This window comes from Stegostoma tigrinum, chromosome 23 (assembly GCF_030684315.1).
Source record: "Stegostoma tigrinum isolate sSteTig4 chromosome 23, sSteTig4.hap1, whole genome shotgun sequence".
Classification (NCBI taxonomy): Eukaryota; Metazoa; Chordata; class Chondrichthyes; order Orectolobiformes; family Stegostomatidae; genus Stegostoma; species Stegostoma tigrinum.
The window spans coordinates 38,390,386-38,407,105 of record NC_081376.1 but is presented as its reverse complement, the minus strand read 5'-3'; the positions used below and the strand labels follow the sequence as shown (position 1 = coordinate 38,407,105).

Genomic DNA, 16,720 nt, shown 5'->3' with positions numbered 1-16,720 from the left:
GAGTGGGCCTGGCTTTTGGGCTCCGGTCTCTGAAGCAGAACCTTCTGACACAGAGGTGAAGACGTAATCCATTCAGCCATTCATGGCCAACATCAATGGACAATTGTATAGCTTTCAACAGCCAATTTACAGCACAGCAGAAATATTATACAGGCAAAATCAAGAGCTTAATAAAAATGAAATACTGTAGAGACAATTGGAAAAAGAAGAAAGGGTGAACTGTTTTACATGCAGTAATTGAAAGAGAACTAAGCACATTACCATTAATCCTCTGGCTGTATTCAGAAATGACATGGTATATATAATACAGGGAAGGTTTAATTCTTGGCAATTTTCCCTTGTTTCCCTTCCACTTTCAAAAATTTTGGATGAAACCCGTGGAAACTGATGTTAAAAAATGACCTAATTTTTGGCAGACATTCTGCCTCAAACTTTCTGTGGCTTCACTGTCAGGGCCTCACCTATTGGCTCCCACTTTCAATAAAAGAAAGTATATAATTTATATCTTGAGCATGAAGCAGACATTAATATTCATAAAAGTCCAGCAGTCAGCCAGAACATAAAAGGCGTCGGGAATTCAACAGTACAGACTCTGTGCAGTGCCCCCTCTGGGGGCAATTCATGGTCTAGGGATATTGTTGCAGGTGTTTGCTGATGGATGCCAGTTCGTAAGCTTTGTACCAGATGTGGTAATGCAGCACAGCTGGAACCAAGAAACTATTTTTCGGCTACTTTATTTCAAGGAAGAATTAGATATGTCAACACTGCATGGCATTCAAATTCCATGATACAGATAGGAGAGATAAGTGGAGTGTTGACTGGTAGAAGGGTCACGAGTTTGCTTCCACTATTGATGGGTCTTGGAAAAAATGTTTGCCAAGTCCTCTTTGCTTTTATGCCAGGCATGCAAATGGGTCAAAATGATTTGTGTTAGGACCGAACCACAAACTCACAGTGGCGTTGCTTGTGTTTGATAATCTGACAGAGAGAATGGTATGCCTCCCCTTTCTTTCCTAATCTTGCATTATTTAATTTCTCCAGTTTGCAACAGAGCTCGATGGCAATGGCTCCAACGACATAAACAGACTTGCATTTATCTAGCAACTTTCATGACCTGAGGGCATCCCAATGCCACATGTTGTTATTCGTTCATGGGATGTGGGCATCGTCAGCATGGCCAGCATTCATTATCCATCCCCAATAACATGAAAAATAACTTGTCTTAACTTTATATGATTTATTTCTTTTGTAATGCATGTAATTAAAATAGTGTCGGCTTACGGCAGCTTATACACAATTTACAGTATTTTCATCAATACTTGTAACAATAAATTACCATTACTAAAGTGCCAGTGAGCTGCCACCTTGTAGCATTGCAGTCAATTAAATGTGATGACTGTTGCAACAGTCAAATAGCACATAGGGAGCTCTGACAAACAGCCACAATGATCAGACAGTGTATTTTTAGTAATGTTAGTTGAGGTATAAATACTAGCCTTTCTCTTGTTTAAAATAGTGCCATGGGGCAGAAATAGACCATTTGACCCCTTGAGCTTGCTCCACCATTCACTAAACTTGTGGCTGATTATTTTTACATCCATACTGGAGACCAGTTGAAAATCCCCTCCCCCAAACAATCTGCGCATATCATCCTTGATTAGACAAATGACTTGAACTGGTCGATCCATGGATAGAGAGTGTGCTGCCCACTGAGTCAGAGCTAACACAACGTTCCTGTTTCAGAACTCTCTCCCCCTCCCCCTTTTCTGATGAAGGGTCTAAGCCTGAAATGTCAACTTTTGTGCTCCTAAGAGGTTGCTTGGCCTGCTGTGCTCATCCAGCTCCACACTTTGTTATCTCACAACCTTCCTAGTGTTGGTTTTTCTTAGTCAAATTGCAGAATAGAACAGAATAGGATTCCTACAGTGTGGAAAGAGCCCAATCAGCCCAATGGGTCTGCACCAAAATTCCAAAGAGCATCCCTCCCATATTCTATCCCAGTAACGCCCTAGCCACCATGGTTAATCTACCTAACCCACACACTTTTGGACTGGGGGAGGAAACGGGAGCACCTAGAGGAAACCCACGTAGACACGGGGAGAATGTGCAAACTCCTCAGCCCCCAGCCTGGAATCGAACCCAGGTCCCTGGTGCTGTGAGGCTGCAGTGCTACCTTGCAAGGCTTAACATTCCATGACTGAGCAAGAGACATAAGAGAATCACACGCAGTTGTAGTATGGAAATAAGGGCAGATTGTCTCACACTCATTGGTCATTTAAGACACAACCTTATCAATAAACATCCACTGTTCATCAGTGAACTGCAATTTGACTCAGTACAAATCTGTCCAATACTAAAACATACAATTAAGTTGGTTTAGTAGGAGTCAGGACATTTACTTTGTAACCGAGCAACTTGACGAGCTGGAAAGAGATACAAAAGGCATCTGTTCCAGTACTGCGCTGAAACAAACACACAACACAATCAATCCTCTTTCAAGTCAATATTTGCAAAGTCTGATACAAAGTCATAAAATGTTGGGAACGGACACTCTCAAATCAGCTCAGGTCCGTTCAGCTAATCACTCAATTTTACAGAAACAACTTGCATTTATGTAGAGCCTGCAAAATAAAATAATTATTCAATACACTTCTCAGGGGTGCGATCATGCAAAAATTGGATCTTGAGACACCTGAATAAATATTAAGATAAGGCCCAAAATTTTGGCCAAAGTGGTAGGCTTTAAGAAGTGTCTCAGAGGAGAAGAGTGAAAATTTAGGGAGGGAATTCTAGAACCCAGGCAGCTGAAGGCATTGCTACTGATGGTGGAGAGATGTAAGTCGAAAACAGGCAAGAGGCTGGGATTAGGAGAGCCACAATCTAGTGTTTGTGCCACACATACAATACAAACAATAATTGTCATAGTTCCAAAATGGTTCAGTTGTCCCACACAGGAAATTCCCAAACAGGAAAAGTTAATATTAATTGGGACAAAAAGAAAAATAAAATCCAAGTGAAAGAGAAACAATCAGAATTTCCACTTAAACTAACCTTTCAGGAACTCTTGCAGGAAGGTGCAGATGTGCTGGTAACATTGTGTTGAGTTAACACAAATTGTCAATTTTTGTCCAGAAATGCTGCTGCAGGGTCAAGCAATTTAGCACATGACTTGCTATTGGTTTCCTTTCAGTATTGTCAGAAATAATCTAATATTAGATGATGAGTGGAATTTAATACAGGAAACAGGGGCCTAATGCCAATTGAAATAACCAAAGGTGAGTCCTTCCCAGGGTCAGTGACCACAGTGCCAAATGTCAATTTGCAGCTGCTCATTTCTGTCAGTGCCAATGGGGGAACAGGCGGCAATGAACCCAGCTGAGTCTCAGAATCATCTGTGCCAAGCCACAGGAGGGCAGAATGGGGGTCACAGGGAGACGTTTTCTGGCTAATTGAGCAGTAGGGGGCTAGGAACTGCCTGTCAGCAATGGTGACACCACCATCAAAAAAAAGTGAGAAACCAGTAACCTGGGAAGCAAACATACTGGAGCATTAGTTTGAGCTATACAAAACAACTTAGATCTCTGCACATCATTCACAAGTTTTACAGGCCTTTCCTTCTGGGCCCAACATTTGGTCCCTAAATCAAGCGTGGAATGCCTGATAGTGAGGTATCTCACTCTTGGGAGTGGGGTTTGCTTTTTGTTCCCTCTGTGCTCAACTTAATGCCCTCCCATGTTCATACTCACCTCAGGAAAAGACATTAAATTCCAACCCATGATGAAAAATGGCAATATTCCAAAAAAGAAATCAAAAGCCTTTCCATACTTGTTGCCAATAAAATGTTGCTACCTGTTTTTTTTCCTTTATCATTCACTGAACAAACTATTTTGGCAAAACAACCAGTCATATAGAATGCTTGTGCATGATTGGATGCCAGGAAAGATTTCACTGTCCACCACCTCTGGACAGCCCACAGTTCATTCAAGCCAATTAATGTGTAGTCACTGTTGTGATGTAGGGGATGGTGCAGTTAACTCACAGTAAACACAGTATGTGAGTAGATCAGCTGTACTGCACTAGATCTGAGCTCCACATAGACGGTAATTACTGATCTGACTTTATTTCCACAACAGTAAAAGCCCTTTGAGTATTGGAGTTGGGAAGTCATGTTGAGATCGTACAGGGTGTAGATGAGGCCTTTTCTGGAGTACTGTATCCTGTTCTGGTCACCAGGTTATAGGAAGGATGCTATTAAACTAGAGAGGGTTCAGAAGAGATTTCCCAGGATGTTGCTGGGCATGGAAGGTTTGAGTTATAAAGAAAGACTGGATAGGCTGGGATGTTTTTCACTGGACGGTAGGAGGTTGAGAGGTGACCTTATAGAGGTTTGTAAAATCATAAGGGGTATAGATATGGTTAGGAGTAGGTGTCTTTGTCCCAGCATCAGGGATTTCAAGACTGGGGGCATATCTTTATAGTGAGAGGAGAGAGAGATTTAAAAAAGATATGGGGGCAATTTTTTTTACACATAGGGTGGTTTCTGAGGAAGTGGTGGATGCCGACACAGTTACAAATTTTAAAGACACTTAGATAAGTACATGAATGGAAAAGTTTGAAGGGATATGGGCCAGGAGCAGGTAGGTGAAACTAGTTTAGTTTGGGTTATGTTCAGCATGGACTGGTGGACTGAAGGGTCTATTTCCGTGCTATGAGTAAAAAAAAACTATTCATGCCAGTGAGCTGAAATAAAAACAAAGTACAGGAGAATCTCAGCAGGTCTGGCAACACCTATGGATACAGAAACAGAGTTAACATTTTGAGTCCAATAAGACTCTGCTTTGAAACGTTAGTTTCACCTCCCCACAAGAGAGGGCAAGATGATGAAATGTGCAAATATCTTTGCAATTTACTACCACATCTATTTTTGTGATATTGCCTGGATATAAATATTGGACTGGACACTGGGGAATACAACAATAGGCTTCCATAAAGGTGTGGTGGGGAGTGAAAACGTAGAGCCCTTGTCATCTCAGACCCATCATTTGCACAGTGATGACAAGAACACGGGTCCAGGAACTGAACACACAATAAAAAAAATAAACTTTTAAAACTGGGGATTTCTTCACATAAAAGAAACACATTATGATTTTTAACACTAGTTTTTTATTGACAGAAAGCTCTGCAGTAAGTCCTCAATAAATCCAATTATTAATCAAAATCGAAACAGCTTTGAGTATTTCCCATGTGCCTTGGTGAATGTGACATCCTCTGGTTGAGATATTAGACAGAAGATCTATTTGTCTAGTCCAATAGCAGGGAAAATCTTCAAGGAAACAAATCACCCATCTTCATTGCTGCTTGTGGGATCCTGCTGTGTACAAAATGGTCGCCAATGTCGCTCAGTCTGCTGACACCCTCAAAATGGCTCTCTGCAAGCACGTGCAAGGTATACATTGGCACTACCCCTCCAATACTGCCCATGGTGTCATTCCATCCTGCTGAGTCATAATTTTTTACGCCTAGTTGCCACCAAGTATTTTTTTACTGGCAGAGCACTTCACTAACTGTGCATGTGCAGAACCTTCTGCATGTGCAATGTGAAACTTTTGAATATGTTGGCAGACACTGCTTTACCTTTAAAATAATAAATGACTGCAGCCGAGTGTTTGTCCTGGGAATACACATCCCATTAAAATAAATTAATCACTTTTATACATAACAATATTGAGATATTTGCTTTGTATTAGATCTTTCTCAGCTTCTGCCTGGATAAACTGGCTGTGCTAACACTGGAATTGAGATTAATCATCTGAAGTGGAAGTCAGTTAAACATACTTTTGGTCCTGCATAACCTTTTTGTTGGCCATTCAGGGGTTCAATACAAATCCTGGCCTGGAATCAAAGGCGATGTGAATTCATCTTCTTTCTTCGACAGACTTTGTTTGATTCAGATCTGGCTTTTCCCCTCTCTCTCTACCCCTCCGAAAGTTGTGAAAAAATACTTCAGAACAGTGCCAAAACTGCAGATCAGTGAATTGGATAATTTTCCTACTTCAGACTTGGTTGAATTTGATTATAAGTCAACAGTGTCTTCACACTTAATATCAGACAAATAGCTTCTGAAATAAAAGCTGTTTAACCCATCCATTTCCAAAAAGGTGTTTGTCAATTAAGGGACAAAGCAAGGCTCCCTTATTATGCTATACACAAATAATGATTAACCCAGGTGCTTAAAACATGAGTTATGAATGCATTCTGTTCAATTGTTTGCCACTGTATTCAAAGATGACAATCATATGAATTATGTGCTGTACTTCATCTAGGCATGAGCTTTTAATGTATGCAGCTGGAAATGCTTGCTTAAATAAAGAATGGGGAACATAACCATTCAGACACTACATGAATAGAGCTGATATAAATAGCTTAAGAAGAAAAGCAAAATACTGCAGATACTGGAAATCTGAAATAAAAGTAGGCTGCTCGAGAAACTCAGCAGGTCTGGCTGCATCAGTGGGAAGAGAAACAGCCAATGTTTCAGGTCCAGTATAACTCCTTTTCAGAACTGTATACAGCAGTTTGACTGTTATGTTGATAGTTGGATGTGACTTTTACTGCAGGGGATATTGGCCCACAGTTAGCTAGATTGAGAGTAAGATTTCAGACTGGATACTCTGTGTCTAACTGTGGCCAAATAAAAATCAAAAGAACTGTGGATGCTGTAAAAATCAAAGTTACTGGAAAAGCTCATCAGATCTGGTGCCATCTGTGAAGGAAAAAACGGAAGTAATGTTTTAGGTCTGGTGGCCCTAACTCAGAACTGAACTCAGTTCTGAGGAAGGGCCACCGGACCTGAAACGTTAACTCCATTTTTACATTCACAGATGCTGCCCGACCTGACGAGCTTTTCCAGTAGGAGATAACAAGGTATAGAGCTGGATGAACACAGCAGGCCGTGCAGCATCAGAGGAGCAGGAAGGGTGATGTTTCAGGCCTAGACCCTTCTTCAGAAATGGGGGAGAGGAACGGGGTTCTGAAATAAATAGGCAGAGAGAGGGAGGCGGATAGAAGATGGATAGAGGAGAAGATAGGTGGAGAGGAGACAGACTGGTCAAAGAGGCGAGGGTGGAGCTAGTAAAGGTGAGCGTAAGTGGGGAGGTAGGGAGGAGATAGGTCAGCCCAGGGAGGACGGACAGGTCAAGGGGGCGGGATGAGGTTAGTAGGTAGGAAATGGGGATGGGGCTTGAGGTGGGAGGAGGGGATAGGTGGGAGGAAGGACAGGCTAGGGAGGCGGATTTTGGGATGTGATACGTGGAGGGGAGATTTTGAAGCTGGTGAAGTCCACATTGATACCATTGGGCTGCAGGGTTCCCAAGCGGAATATGAGTTGCTGTTCCTGCAACCTTCGGGTAGCATCGCTGTGGCACTGCAGGAGGCCCAGAACAGACATATCGTCTGAGGAATGGGAGGGGGAGTTGAAATGGTTTGCGACAGGGAGGTGCAGTTGTTTAGTGCGAACCGAGCGGAGGTGTTCTGCAAAGCGGTCCCCAAGCCTCTGCTTGGTTTCACCGATGTAGAGGAGGCCACAATGGGAACAGCGGATACAGTATACCACATTGGCAGATGTGCAGGTGAAAATCTGCTTAATATGGAAAGTCATCTTGGGGCCTGGGATGGGGGTGAGGGAGGAGGTGTGGGGGCAAGTGTAGCACTTCCTGCGGTTGCAGGGAAAAGTGCCAGGTGTGGTGGGGTTGGAAGGAAGTGTGGAGCGGACAAGGGAGTCACGGAGAGAGTGGTCCCTCCGGAAGGCAGATAAAGGTGGGGAGGGAAAAGTGTCTTTGGTGGTGGGGTCGGATTAGAGATGGCAGAAGTGTCAGAGGATGATGGGTTGGATCCGGAGGTTAGTGGGGTGGTAGTTGAGGACGAGGCGGATTCTGTTTTCGTTGTTATTGTGGGGTGGTGGTGTGAGGGATGAGTTACAGGAGACACAGTTGAGGGCATTCTCGACCACTGAGGGGGTGAAATTATGATCATTGAGAAACAAGGATACCTGAGATGTACAGGAGTGGAATGCCTCATCCTGGGAGCAGATCTGGCGGAGGCGAAGGAATTGGGAATAGGGGATGGCATTTTTGCAGGAAGGTGGGTGGGAGGAGGTATTTTAGGTAGCTGTGGGAGTCGGTGGGCTTGAAATGGATATCGGTTTCTAGGTGGTTGCCGGAGATGGAGACAGAGAGGTCCAGGAAGGAGAGCGAGGTTTCAGAGATGGTCCAGCTGAACTTAAGTGTGGGATGGAAGGTGTTGGTGAAGTAGATGAACTGTTGAAGTTCCTCGTGGGAGCACCAGGTGGTGCCGATACAGTCATCAATGTAACGGAGGAAGAGGTGGGGTTTAGGGCCAGTGTAGGTGCGGAAAAGGGATTGTTCCACATAACCTACAAAGATGCAGGCATAGCTTGAGCTCATGCGGGTACCCATGGCCACCCCTTTTGTCTGCAGGAAGTGGGAGGAATTGAAAGAGAAGTTGTTGAGTGTAAGGACGAGTTTGGTTAAGTGGATAAGGATGTTAGTGAAGGGGGACTGGTCGGGCCTGCAGGACAGGAAGCTTTTCCAGTATCTTTGTTTTTGTTCTAACTGTGGCCAGTCTATTATTTTAGCATGGATTTTGGGCTTGCTGTTTTAATTCCTTAGAATAATCCAGACTTTGGAAGGGAGAGATTAAAAAACAACATACTCATGTCGGTGCATCGCATTGTAGAAACAAAGTCAGAAGTCATACAAAACACCAGGTTATAGTCCAATAGGTTTATCTAAAATCACAAGCTTTCAAGGAGCTGCTCCTTTGTCATAAATCTGTTGGACGATAACCTGGTGTCATGTGACTTCTGACTTGTTTCAGACCAGCCCAACACCAGCATTTCCACGTCATAGAAACAAAGTGGTTGATTATAGTGCTTAATATTTGCAAATTTCATGCAATGATAATGATTAATTGAGTTTGAACAAACAAGGTGTGTCTTCCTTCTGCAGCTTCCTTCACTGCCTTTGCATATATGTACAGGTTTCTTGTAGCTAGGAGAATGTTTTTCATGGGTGTGAAGATGTGCAGTATAGTGAGTACCCCCAACAGTCTACAGCAGAAGTATTCATGCTTAGAATAATGTAGGCTCCTTCAGATATCTTAAATCCACCCAAGGTCATACAATAATGAGCCTGAGCACCTACAGAATCTTGTCAGTTTCGGGATGATAATCGAGATTGGTAGCTAAGGTTCAGATTTAAACCTTGGCTCTGTAAGAGGCAGTTTCCCAATTTCACCTTTTCAATGTTTACCGTTGCTTGTGCAAATATCGATAGGTTAATGTTTCCTACAGTAACACTGGCTGACCAGTGAGCTGACAGTAATTCCAATCATAGGTTATTAATCTATGTTGTTGTAATGTAGAAAACATCACAGCATATTTGCACATAGCAAGATCCTGCAACAACTAATATGAAAATAGAAACAGATAATTTTTTTTAACCTAATGTTGATTTTTAAGATTAAATCCGAAGCAAGATGCCAGAGGAAACTGCCTTGCTCTTTTTTTATAAAACATCATTTTTCCATTTATCTGAGAGCACAGATTTAATAAAAACAAGAAAGCTGCCAATGCAACATTCCCTCAGCATCGTACTGGAAATATCTGGCTAGATTTTGTGCAGTAGCCTCTGGAGGAGGATATAAATCTATAGCTGAAGGAATTGGAGGTAATGGTACTGACTACTGAATCATATGCTTACTGCTTACAGTGAGAGTTAGTGCATCTGTTACCAATGTGATTAAAAACTGCTTCTCTTCCTGTCGGTTATTTTCTATTAACGTCATATGTTTAAGCTGGGCAGCAATAGCAAAAATTGAGAATGCCATCATCGCCATCAAGCCTGTTGTGGTAGTTTCATAGGAAGGAGTGTTGGGTGTAGCATGGCCATGAAAACACCATCTACTGAATAGAACGGACACATATAAAACTTCTCTTCTTTGTGCCAATTTCCATGGCTTTGAGCTATGTTGTTGGTCAGTGGGTGAAGGAACACTTATCAATTAGCCAATTTGTATTGCTCAATTAGTCCAGAATAGTCACATGCAGTTTGTGGTTACAGAGATGTCAGCAGATTTACCACAAAGTGGGAAATCAGATCCGATCCTGTTACAACAAACACAAGTAACATTACGAACCTGCTGTAGTAAATTGCATTTAACTTTTTCCTGCATCCCAGAGACTTGAGTCAGAATCTTCTTCCCTGAAAGTGGAGATATTTTCTAATTAATCTGTTGAGAGATGTTATTATACACTTCAGTCGCAGGTGGGACTTGAACGCAGGCCTCTTGGCCTAGAGGTAGGGACACTTTCACCATGCCATAACAGCGCTCACCAGAGATAGGGGTATTTTCTAACCAATGTGTTCAGTGATGTATTTACATGCTTTTGGATCAGGTTGGGCTTGAATCCATGCCTCCTGGCTCAAAGATGGGGAGACTATAACTGTATCAAAACAGCCCTCTTTCTGACCATGTAGAACTTGGAGGTGGGAAGGGCATTTACCTGGGCATGGTGTGGTGGTGCTCCCAATCCCTATTGCCTTCCCATCTCCATCAGAATTCAGTTTTGGGTGGTAGGGGCCTATGGCTGATCTTCCTACCCCACACCAATTGAGACCCTTAACTGGCCAATTAAGGAACACTGAAAGGCCTCAGCCCACCAATGCCGGACAAACTCAACTGCAGTATTGCTTGTTGCGGTGCAATATTTCCAATACATGCTTCTTCGCTGGCTGCTTGTTACCTCAGTTTGGGTTTGAGATGAAGATGGGTCATTGATCAAGGCCAATTAGTCCCTTGGCCTGAACACTGAGCAAAGCAGCTTTCTGGATGTCCTAAAAAGATAGCTATTTGGTGACTAACTGCTGTGCGTGGGATCTCACTGTTCAGTATCATGTTTCCTGCATTACAGCAGTGATTCTGTGGTGGTGGCGTAACATTAGCATGACGTTTATGTTGCAGGACTAGTAGTCTAGAGGCCTGGAGTAATGATATGAGTTCAAATCCTACCACAGCCTCTGAGGTACTTAAGTTCAATAAAATTGGCTTTTGAAAGCTGGTTTATTAATGTTGACCTTGGAACCTTTTCAAAAGAAAAGCTATCTGGTTCATCAATGTCTTTTAGAGAAGGCGACTTGTTGTCCTTACCTGACCTAGTCTGCAATGACTTCACATGCACAGCAATGTTGTTGACTATTAAAAGCCAGCAAGTTACTCAGTTGTCAAGAAGGCAGCTCGCCATTGCCATTTCAAGGACAGCTGTGGATGGGAAATAAATTTTAGCTTTTCCAACGACACACACATATGGTGAATGAATTTTTAAAAAATAACTTAATTGGCCTCTTCGGGACATCCCGAAGTTGCAAAATGCGCTATAGTAACAGAAGTCTTTCCAACTTTACTGATACCCACATATTAATATTTCAAATTGGGGACGGCTTGAGATGACCACCCAGCCCTGCCTGCAAACACTGCCTGATTCCCAGCCGTCCTTGTTTTAATATGTCAAGGTCAGTTGCATACTTTATCAACTTTATGTTTAAAGTGAGGTGCCTCAGGAGAGCTTTGGGACTGGCTCTGTTACACGCCAGATAAACATGTGGAGCTCCTAGGGAGCCAAAATCTGAGGTTAAACAATTACACAGGGAATAATTTTAACTAAACTTGCTGGCTGGACTCTCTTAGGATTGGGTGGAACATTAATTACAAGTCTTTTCAGTCCTATTCTCCAGAGTGAAATGGGGTAGTGTGTGAAACTAATATTACACTGAGTCCATCAGTTCCCAAATGACTGTGTTTGATTAAAATTCCTCTTATTGTGTCTTCCTATGTTTTATGTTTGGAAATTAAGTTTCAGCCATGATCCTATTGAATGATGAGGCAGGCTTGAGGGGCTGAATGGCATACTCATGTTCTTAATTCTTATGGTCTTAATGAGCTTGTTTTTCTGTAAATGGAGTACATGAGAATCTTCCTACACCAACCTAAGTTTATGTAGCACCTAAAGAGTGATAAAACATCTGAAGGCATTTCCCAGAGGCATTATAAAACATATGGGATCACGTAAGATACTGGTCAGATGACCAAAACCTTGGTTAAAGAGATCATTTATAAAGTGTGTCTTAAAGGAAAAAGGTGTAATAGAGAAGTCTGGGGATGGAATTCCCTACCTCTGGTTCCAAGCAGCTGAGATACTACTAAAGTTGTGGAGCAATTAAAGTGGGGATTTTAACCTGAAGAGGCCAGAATGAAAGAGCTGCAGATATCCCAGAGGGTTGTCAGGCTTGAGGATATTATAGACTTGGGAGGAAGTGATGTGATGGAAGGATTTGAAAACAAAAATGGGAATTTTAATATTGAAAGTTTGCGATACTGGGAGCCACTGAAAGTCAGCAAGCAGTGATAGTTGTTAAAATTTAAATGTCTATTTATTGCCTTCCAGGGATCTTTCATATAATGGCATTATCTCGATAGATGATAACCTTTTGGACAATCTGACTTCCCTGGAGAAATTGTAAGTGATTCATTCATTGATGGAATTGTCATATTTTGTTGATAATAAACAAAGTTATGGTTTTGTTCAGGCAAGCAGTTTAATACTTTACATGATACACAAAACTGTTGTAGCTGCATTGAGAATTCTTCAGGTTCAGAATAGAGATCAGAGTGCACATATGATCGCAGTGATCAGAATGGGCCCATTCAACTATGTGACATTGATTCAGGAACAGCTTAAAGCAATGTTCTCACAAAGACAAATATTTAAACTCTTATCACAGGGCAAAACAAACAGTACAGGCTCTAATCTTAGAACATTCAGAAATACATCTTTGTAAGATCTAATTAACAAAAACATCCCTTTTATGCTTTGGTTACCTCTACTTCATCTCCTGGCCAGCCTCCTATCTTCCTTCATCCATTAACTTGAGCTCATTCAGGTTTTTGCCCAATGCCTAACTTGTGTTGCTGCATTTGCAGATCTACACTTGTTCCTTGTGCACCAGTGTCAGAGAGTTGGAGAGTTTTTATAGCATGGACATAGACCCTTTGGCCCATCATGTATGTCCTGACCATCAAACATCTGTCATTCCAACTGCATGTTCCAGCTGTTGGCATGTAGCCTTGTATACCATGGAGTTTCAAGAGCTTATCTAAAAAATTCTTAAATGTCTTGATGGTTCTTGCCACTGCCGCCTTATTAGGCTGTGACTTCCAAATTACCACCACCTTCTGGGTGAACATATTTTTCTTTAAATCCCCTCCAAATATCTTGCTCCTTACCTTCAGACTGTGCCCCTGGTTACTGACCCTTCTATTCAGGTGAAAAGTTTCTAACTATATCCATTTTTATGTCTCAGATTTAAAATTCAAGTTCTTGTGCTCAAATCCCTCTGTGAGCTCACTTGTTATCAACCCCATCCACTTTCTTTCCTTCAAGAATTTTGCATTCCTCCAATGCTGACATGTATGCTGTTGAGTACCTTCACTCCACAAATGGCCATAAACTCCGAATATCCTTCCCTAAATCTGTCCACCTCTGTTGCCTCCTTTTTTAAAGGTGATCTATAAACCTACTAATTTGACCAGGCTTTCCAGACTTATTGTTTCATTCTGTGTCTTTCTGCCTTTAATTCCCTAGTTCTTCTTCCTGCAAAGCATTTTGGGTAAAGTTCCATTAGGTCAAAGGCACTGCAGAAATGCAGGTTATTGTTCTTTTCTAGGACAGCTACCTTCTTCCTTTGCAGCGTGTCTGTGGATGGAGGCAGAGCACAAGGGAATGAGTTCCAGGGTATTTTCTCTCCATTCTGCAGCCATAATGTCAGCAGAAACTCTGCCTGTACTGCAAAGCCCCTTCCATTTCTAAACAGACTGTTAACACCGTTGGAAATTTGTAACAGAAAACTTCATTTCTGACCAGCATCCCATACTCGAGGCCTGAGGGAATTTTGAACAGACAGTCATGCACATAACTGCATCACTTGTCTATGTTGATGGGTTGTGCATTCACATAATATATTTACAAGCAAGGCTGAATTAGCCTGGGAATAGCAGATTTATATTTTCATAAAGTACATGAGGGAACAAAGTGCAGTTTCCACACTGAAATTTAAATATCTTCCATAGTACATAACAAAAGTGCAGCTTAACTGATATTCTTGATGAAAGTTCACAAACCTCTAGCTGCTCCTGTGCTAATTCATCCTCTACTCCTGTTAGACTGCTCAAGTTTATATGGGTTAGGCTAGATTGTCAGCTCCCAACAGAGTTGGGGGTGGCAGCAGTGTCAGTGAGTTGGCAAGCTGAAATGTTGAAGATTCTGATTGCACAAAGGTATTTCCTCTCCCTTTCTGGGCCCTGTGTCATTTTCTGTGGCCTTGCAAGTCGAGAAAGGCCTTAGATTGTGACCCTATGTACATCTGTTGCAAAGCCACTAGTGTAGGTGCTACAGGAAATTTGAATCCCTCTTCCTCGACTCCTTCTCGGCACCTTATGTGGTTCAATAGGATCTCCTTTTAATCTTCAAATTTCCAATAGGAATAGACACAATTTGTTCAATGTTTCCTCAACCTTCTCTGAATGGCTTCTGATGCAAATATATCCTTTTTTAAGTAGGGAATTTTAAATCTTGAGAAGTCATTGTGACAAAAGTGCCTGGATGTGTGTTCGGGATTGCTGAGTAGAGAAAGTCTGCCGACAAACCATCAAACATGGAAGGCCTCAATTGTATCTCACCCACTTGAAAAGGAAAATACTGATTCGGAATTTGTAGTCAGTGGTGAAGAAAGGTCACCTCTTGCCACTAGTGATAGAAATGTTTTGGTTTTCCCCTTTCTTGAGAACAGCTTTCATGTTGTGTCAAGCCAAGAGCATGACTTTGCATGAAATGGCAATGAGGCCAACCACAATAAATTATTCACACACAGCAAAGCAGGAAGTTAGAAGTGCTTATTGTTCTTCACTTTTAACTTAAATTTTCAGGTGTCAAGATTAATAGCACTTCGGTAGAATATCTTGTCCTACATATGACTGTTGACCCATTGACCGCAACTTCTGAATTTCTGCACTACTTTCTGCATGTCCACGTTCCTGAAGTCGCTGTCAGTTTGTGCAGGAATGAAGGCAAGCACTATCACTATCCCAGGAAAATCCAAATCAACATGTTCACTTTCCAGTTGTTTAGGGTCCAAAAATGAGTAAATAAAGTTGACGTTGATAACTTAGAAGTTGTGTTAACAAGGGGTAATTCCAAATGCTTGACTCTTCTGGGACCACTTTCCATTGTTTCAAAACTTCAAGTCGTTGAAGAATTGTTTTTAAACCCAAAAATCTGAATCAGTTGATGGAATAAAATGGTGTAAAGTACACAAGAGTATATATTATAAAGACCTCGTAAATTATCAGTTCAAATAATTACAATGGCAACCTATGCTACTTAACATATGTACCTCAACACTTAAATATTATGTTTAACATTGCATAAATATAATAGAGAGAATTCCTTTCAACCAACGTTATAGACATTTGTTGTTAACATTAACACAAGTTCACATCAGTTGGAAAAATTAGATGAAATCTTTGCTGTAAGTTCATACATTGTATTTTCTGTTTGCTCCCCAGGTATCTTCAGGGCAATAATATTAGTAGCCTTTTTAAAGAAATCTTCGCTGGTAGAAGATGTTTATCAGATATGTAAGTTTTCAGGGAATTTTCTTCATAGCTGTGAAAAACATTGTATCCTCTAAACAGATCTATACCTTTGATTTGACATGATACAATTCATCCAGGGTTGGGACAGTGTGAAATCTGTCAGTACATTTGGGAAGGAAAAATATCATGTCTACTATTGTAATCTTTCATTTTAATTCGATTTCATTGTTCAGATTAATGTTCATAATTGTGTCTGTTTACATCTCAATAAAGTTAACCATCAATATCGAGTCAAAGGTAGTTCCTGATGGCCAAAGGGTGAGAAACCCCATTATAGGGCAGGTTTCCAGGATGGTGGCAGAAAGAAGAATATACCACGAGGAGTCTTTTAGCCACTTCCCAATATTGGCTGTCCCTTCTGAGAGTTTCTTGGTGAGTGATGGCAGGCAATGAATATAGCCACCCATACTTGGGGGAGCAGAGTCAGGTAATAGGTTAATGAGATTGGCATCATATGATGTGTATGATGCCATTACATTTTTGCAGTGCCAGCCACTACCATGAGTGCATTGCTTTCCAATGTTGTCAAAAGCAACAGAGGGAGTTTTTTTTAAGATAAAGGGCCAGCCTTGCCCGATCACAGATTAAATAAAACAAGGGCCACTTCTGTTTGCAGTTTTAGCAACTCACACTGATAGTAATCTTGCGTTTTCCCACTTAGAATCATAGAATCCCTACAGTGCGGAAGCTGGCCATTTGGCCCATCAAATCCACACTAACTCTCTGACAAGCATCCCACCAGACCCATCTACTCTACCCTATCCCTGTAACCCTGCATTTCCCATGGCAAATCCACCTAGCCTGCACATTCCTAGACACTACAGACATATTTGGCATGGCTAATCTACCTAACCTGCACATGTTTGGACTGTTGGGGGAAACCACAGCACCCAGAGGAAACCCACATAGACACGGGGAGAATGTGCATGCTCCA

The 16,720-nt window shown here is 41.7% G+C and overlaps 1 protein-coding gene across 2 annotated transcripts in view; it reads left to right on the top strand.

Annotated features, from left to right (window-relative positions):
- pkd1a (polycystic kidney disease 1a) overlaps nucleotides 1-16,720 on the top strand; it is a 179,607-nt gene that overhangs the window by 51,965 nt on the left and 110,922 nt on the right. For both annotated transcript variants that reach the window (XM_048551749.2, XM_048551751.2), the window contains exons 2-3: nucleotides 12,521-12,592; nucleotides 15,697-15,768. In XM_048551749.2, the coding sequence (XP_048407706.2) occupies nucleotides 12,521-12,592; nucleotides 15,697-15,768 (144 nt within the window). The remainder of the gene's footprint in view (nucleotides 1-12,520; nucleotides 12,593-15,696; nucleotides 15,769-16,720) is intronic.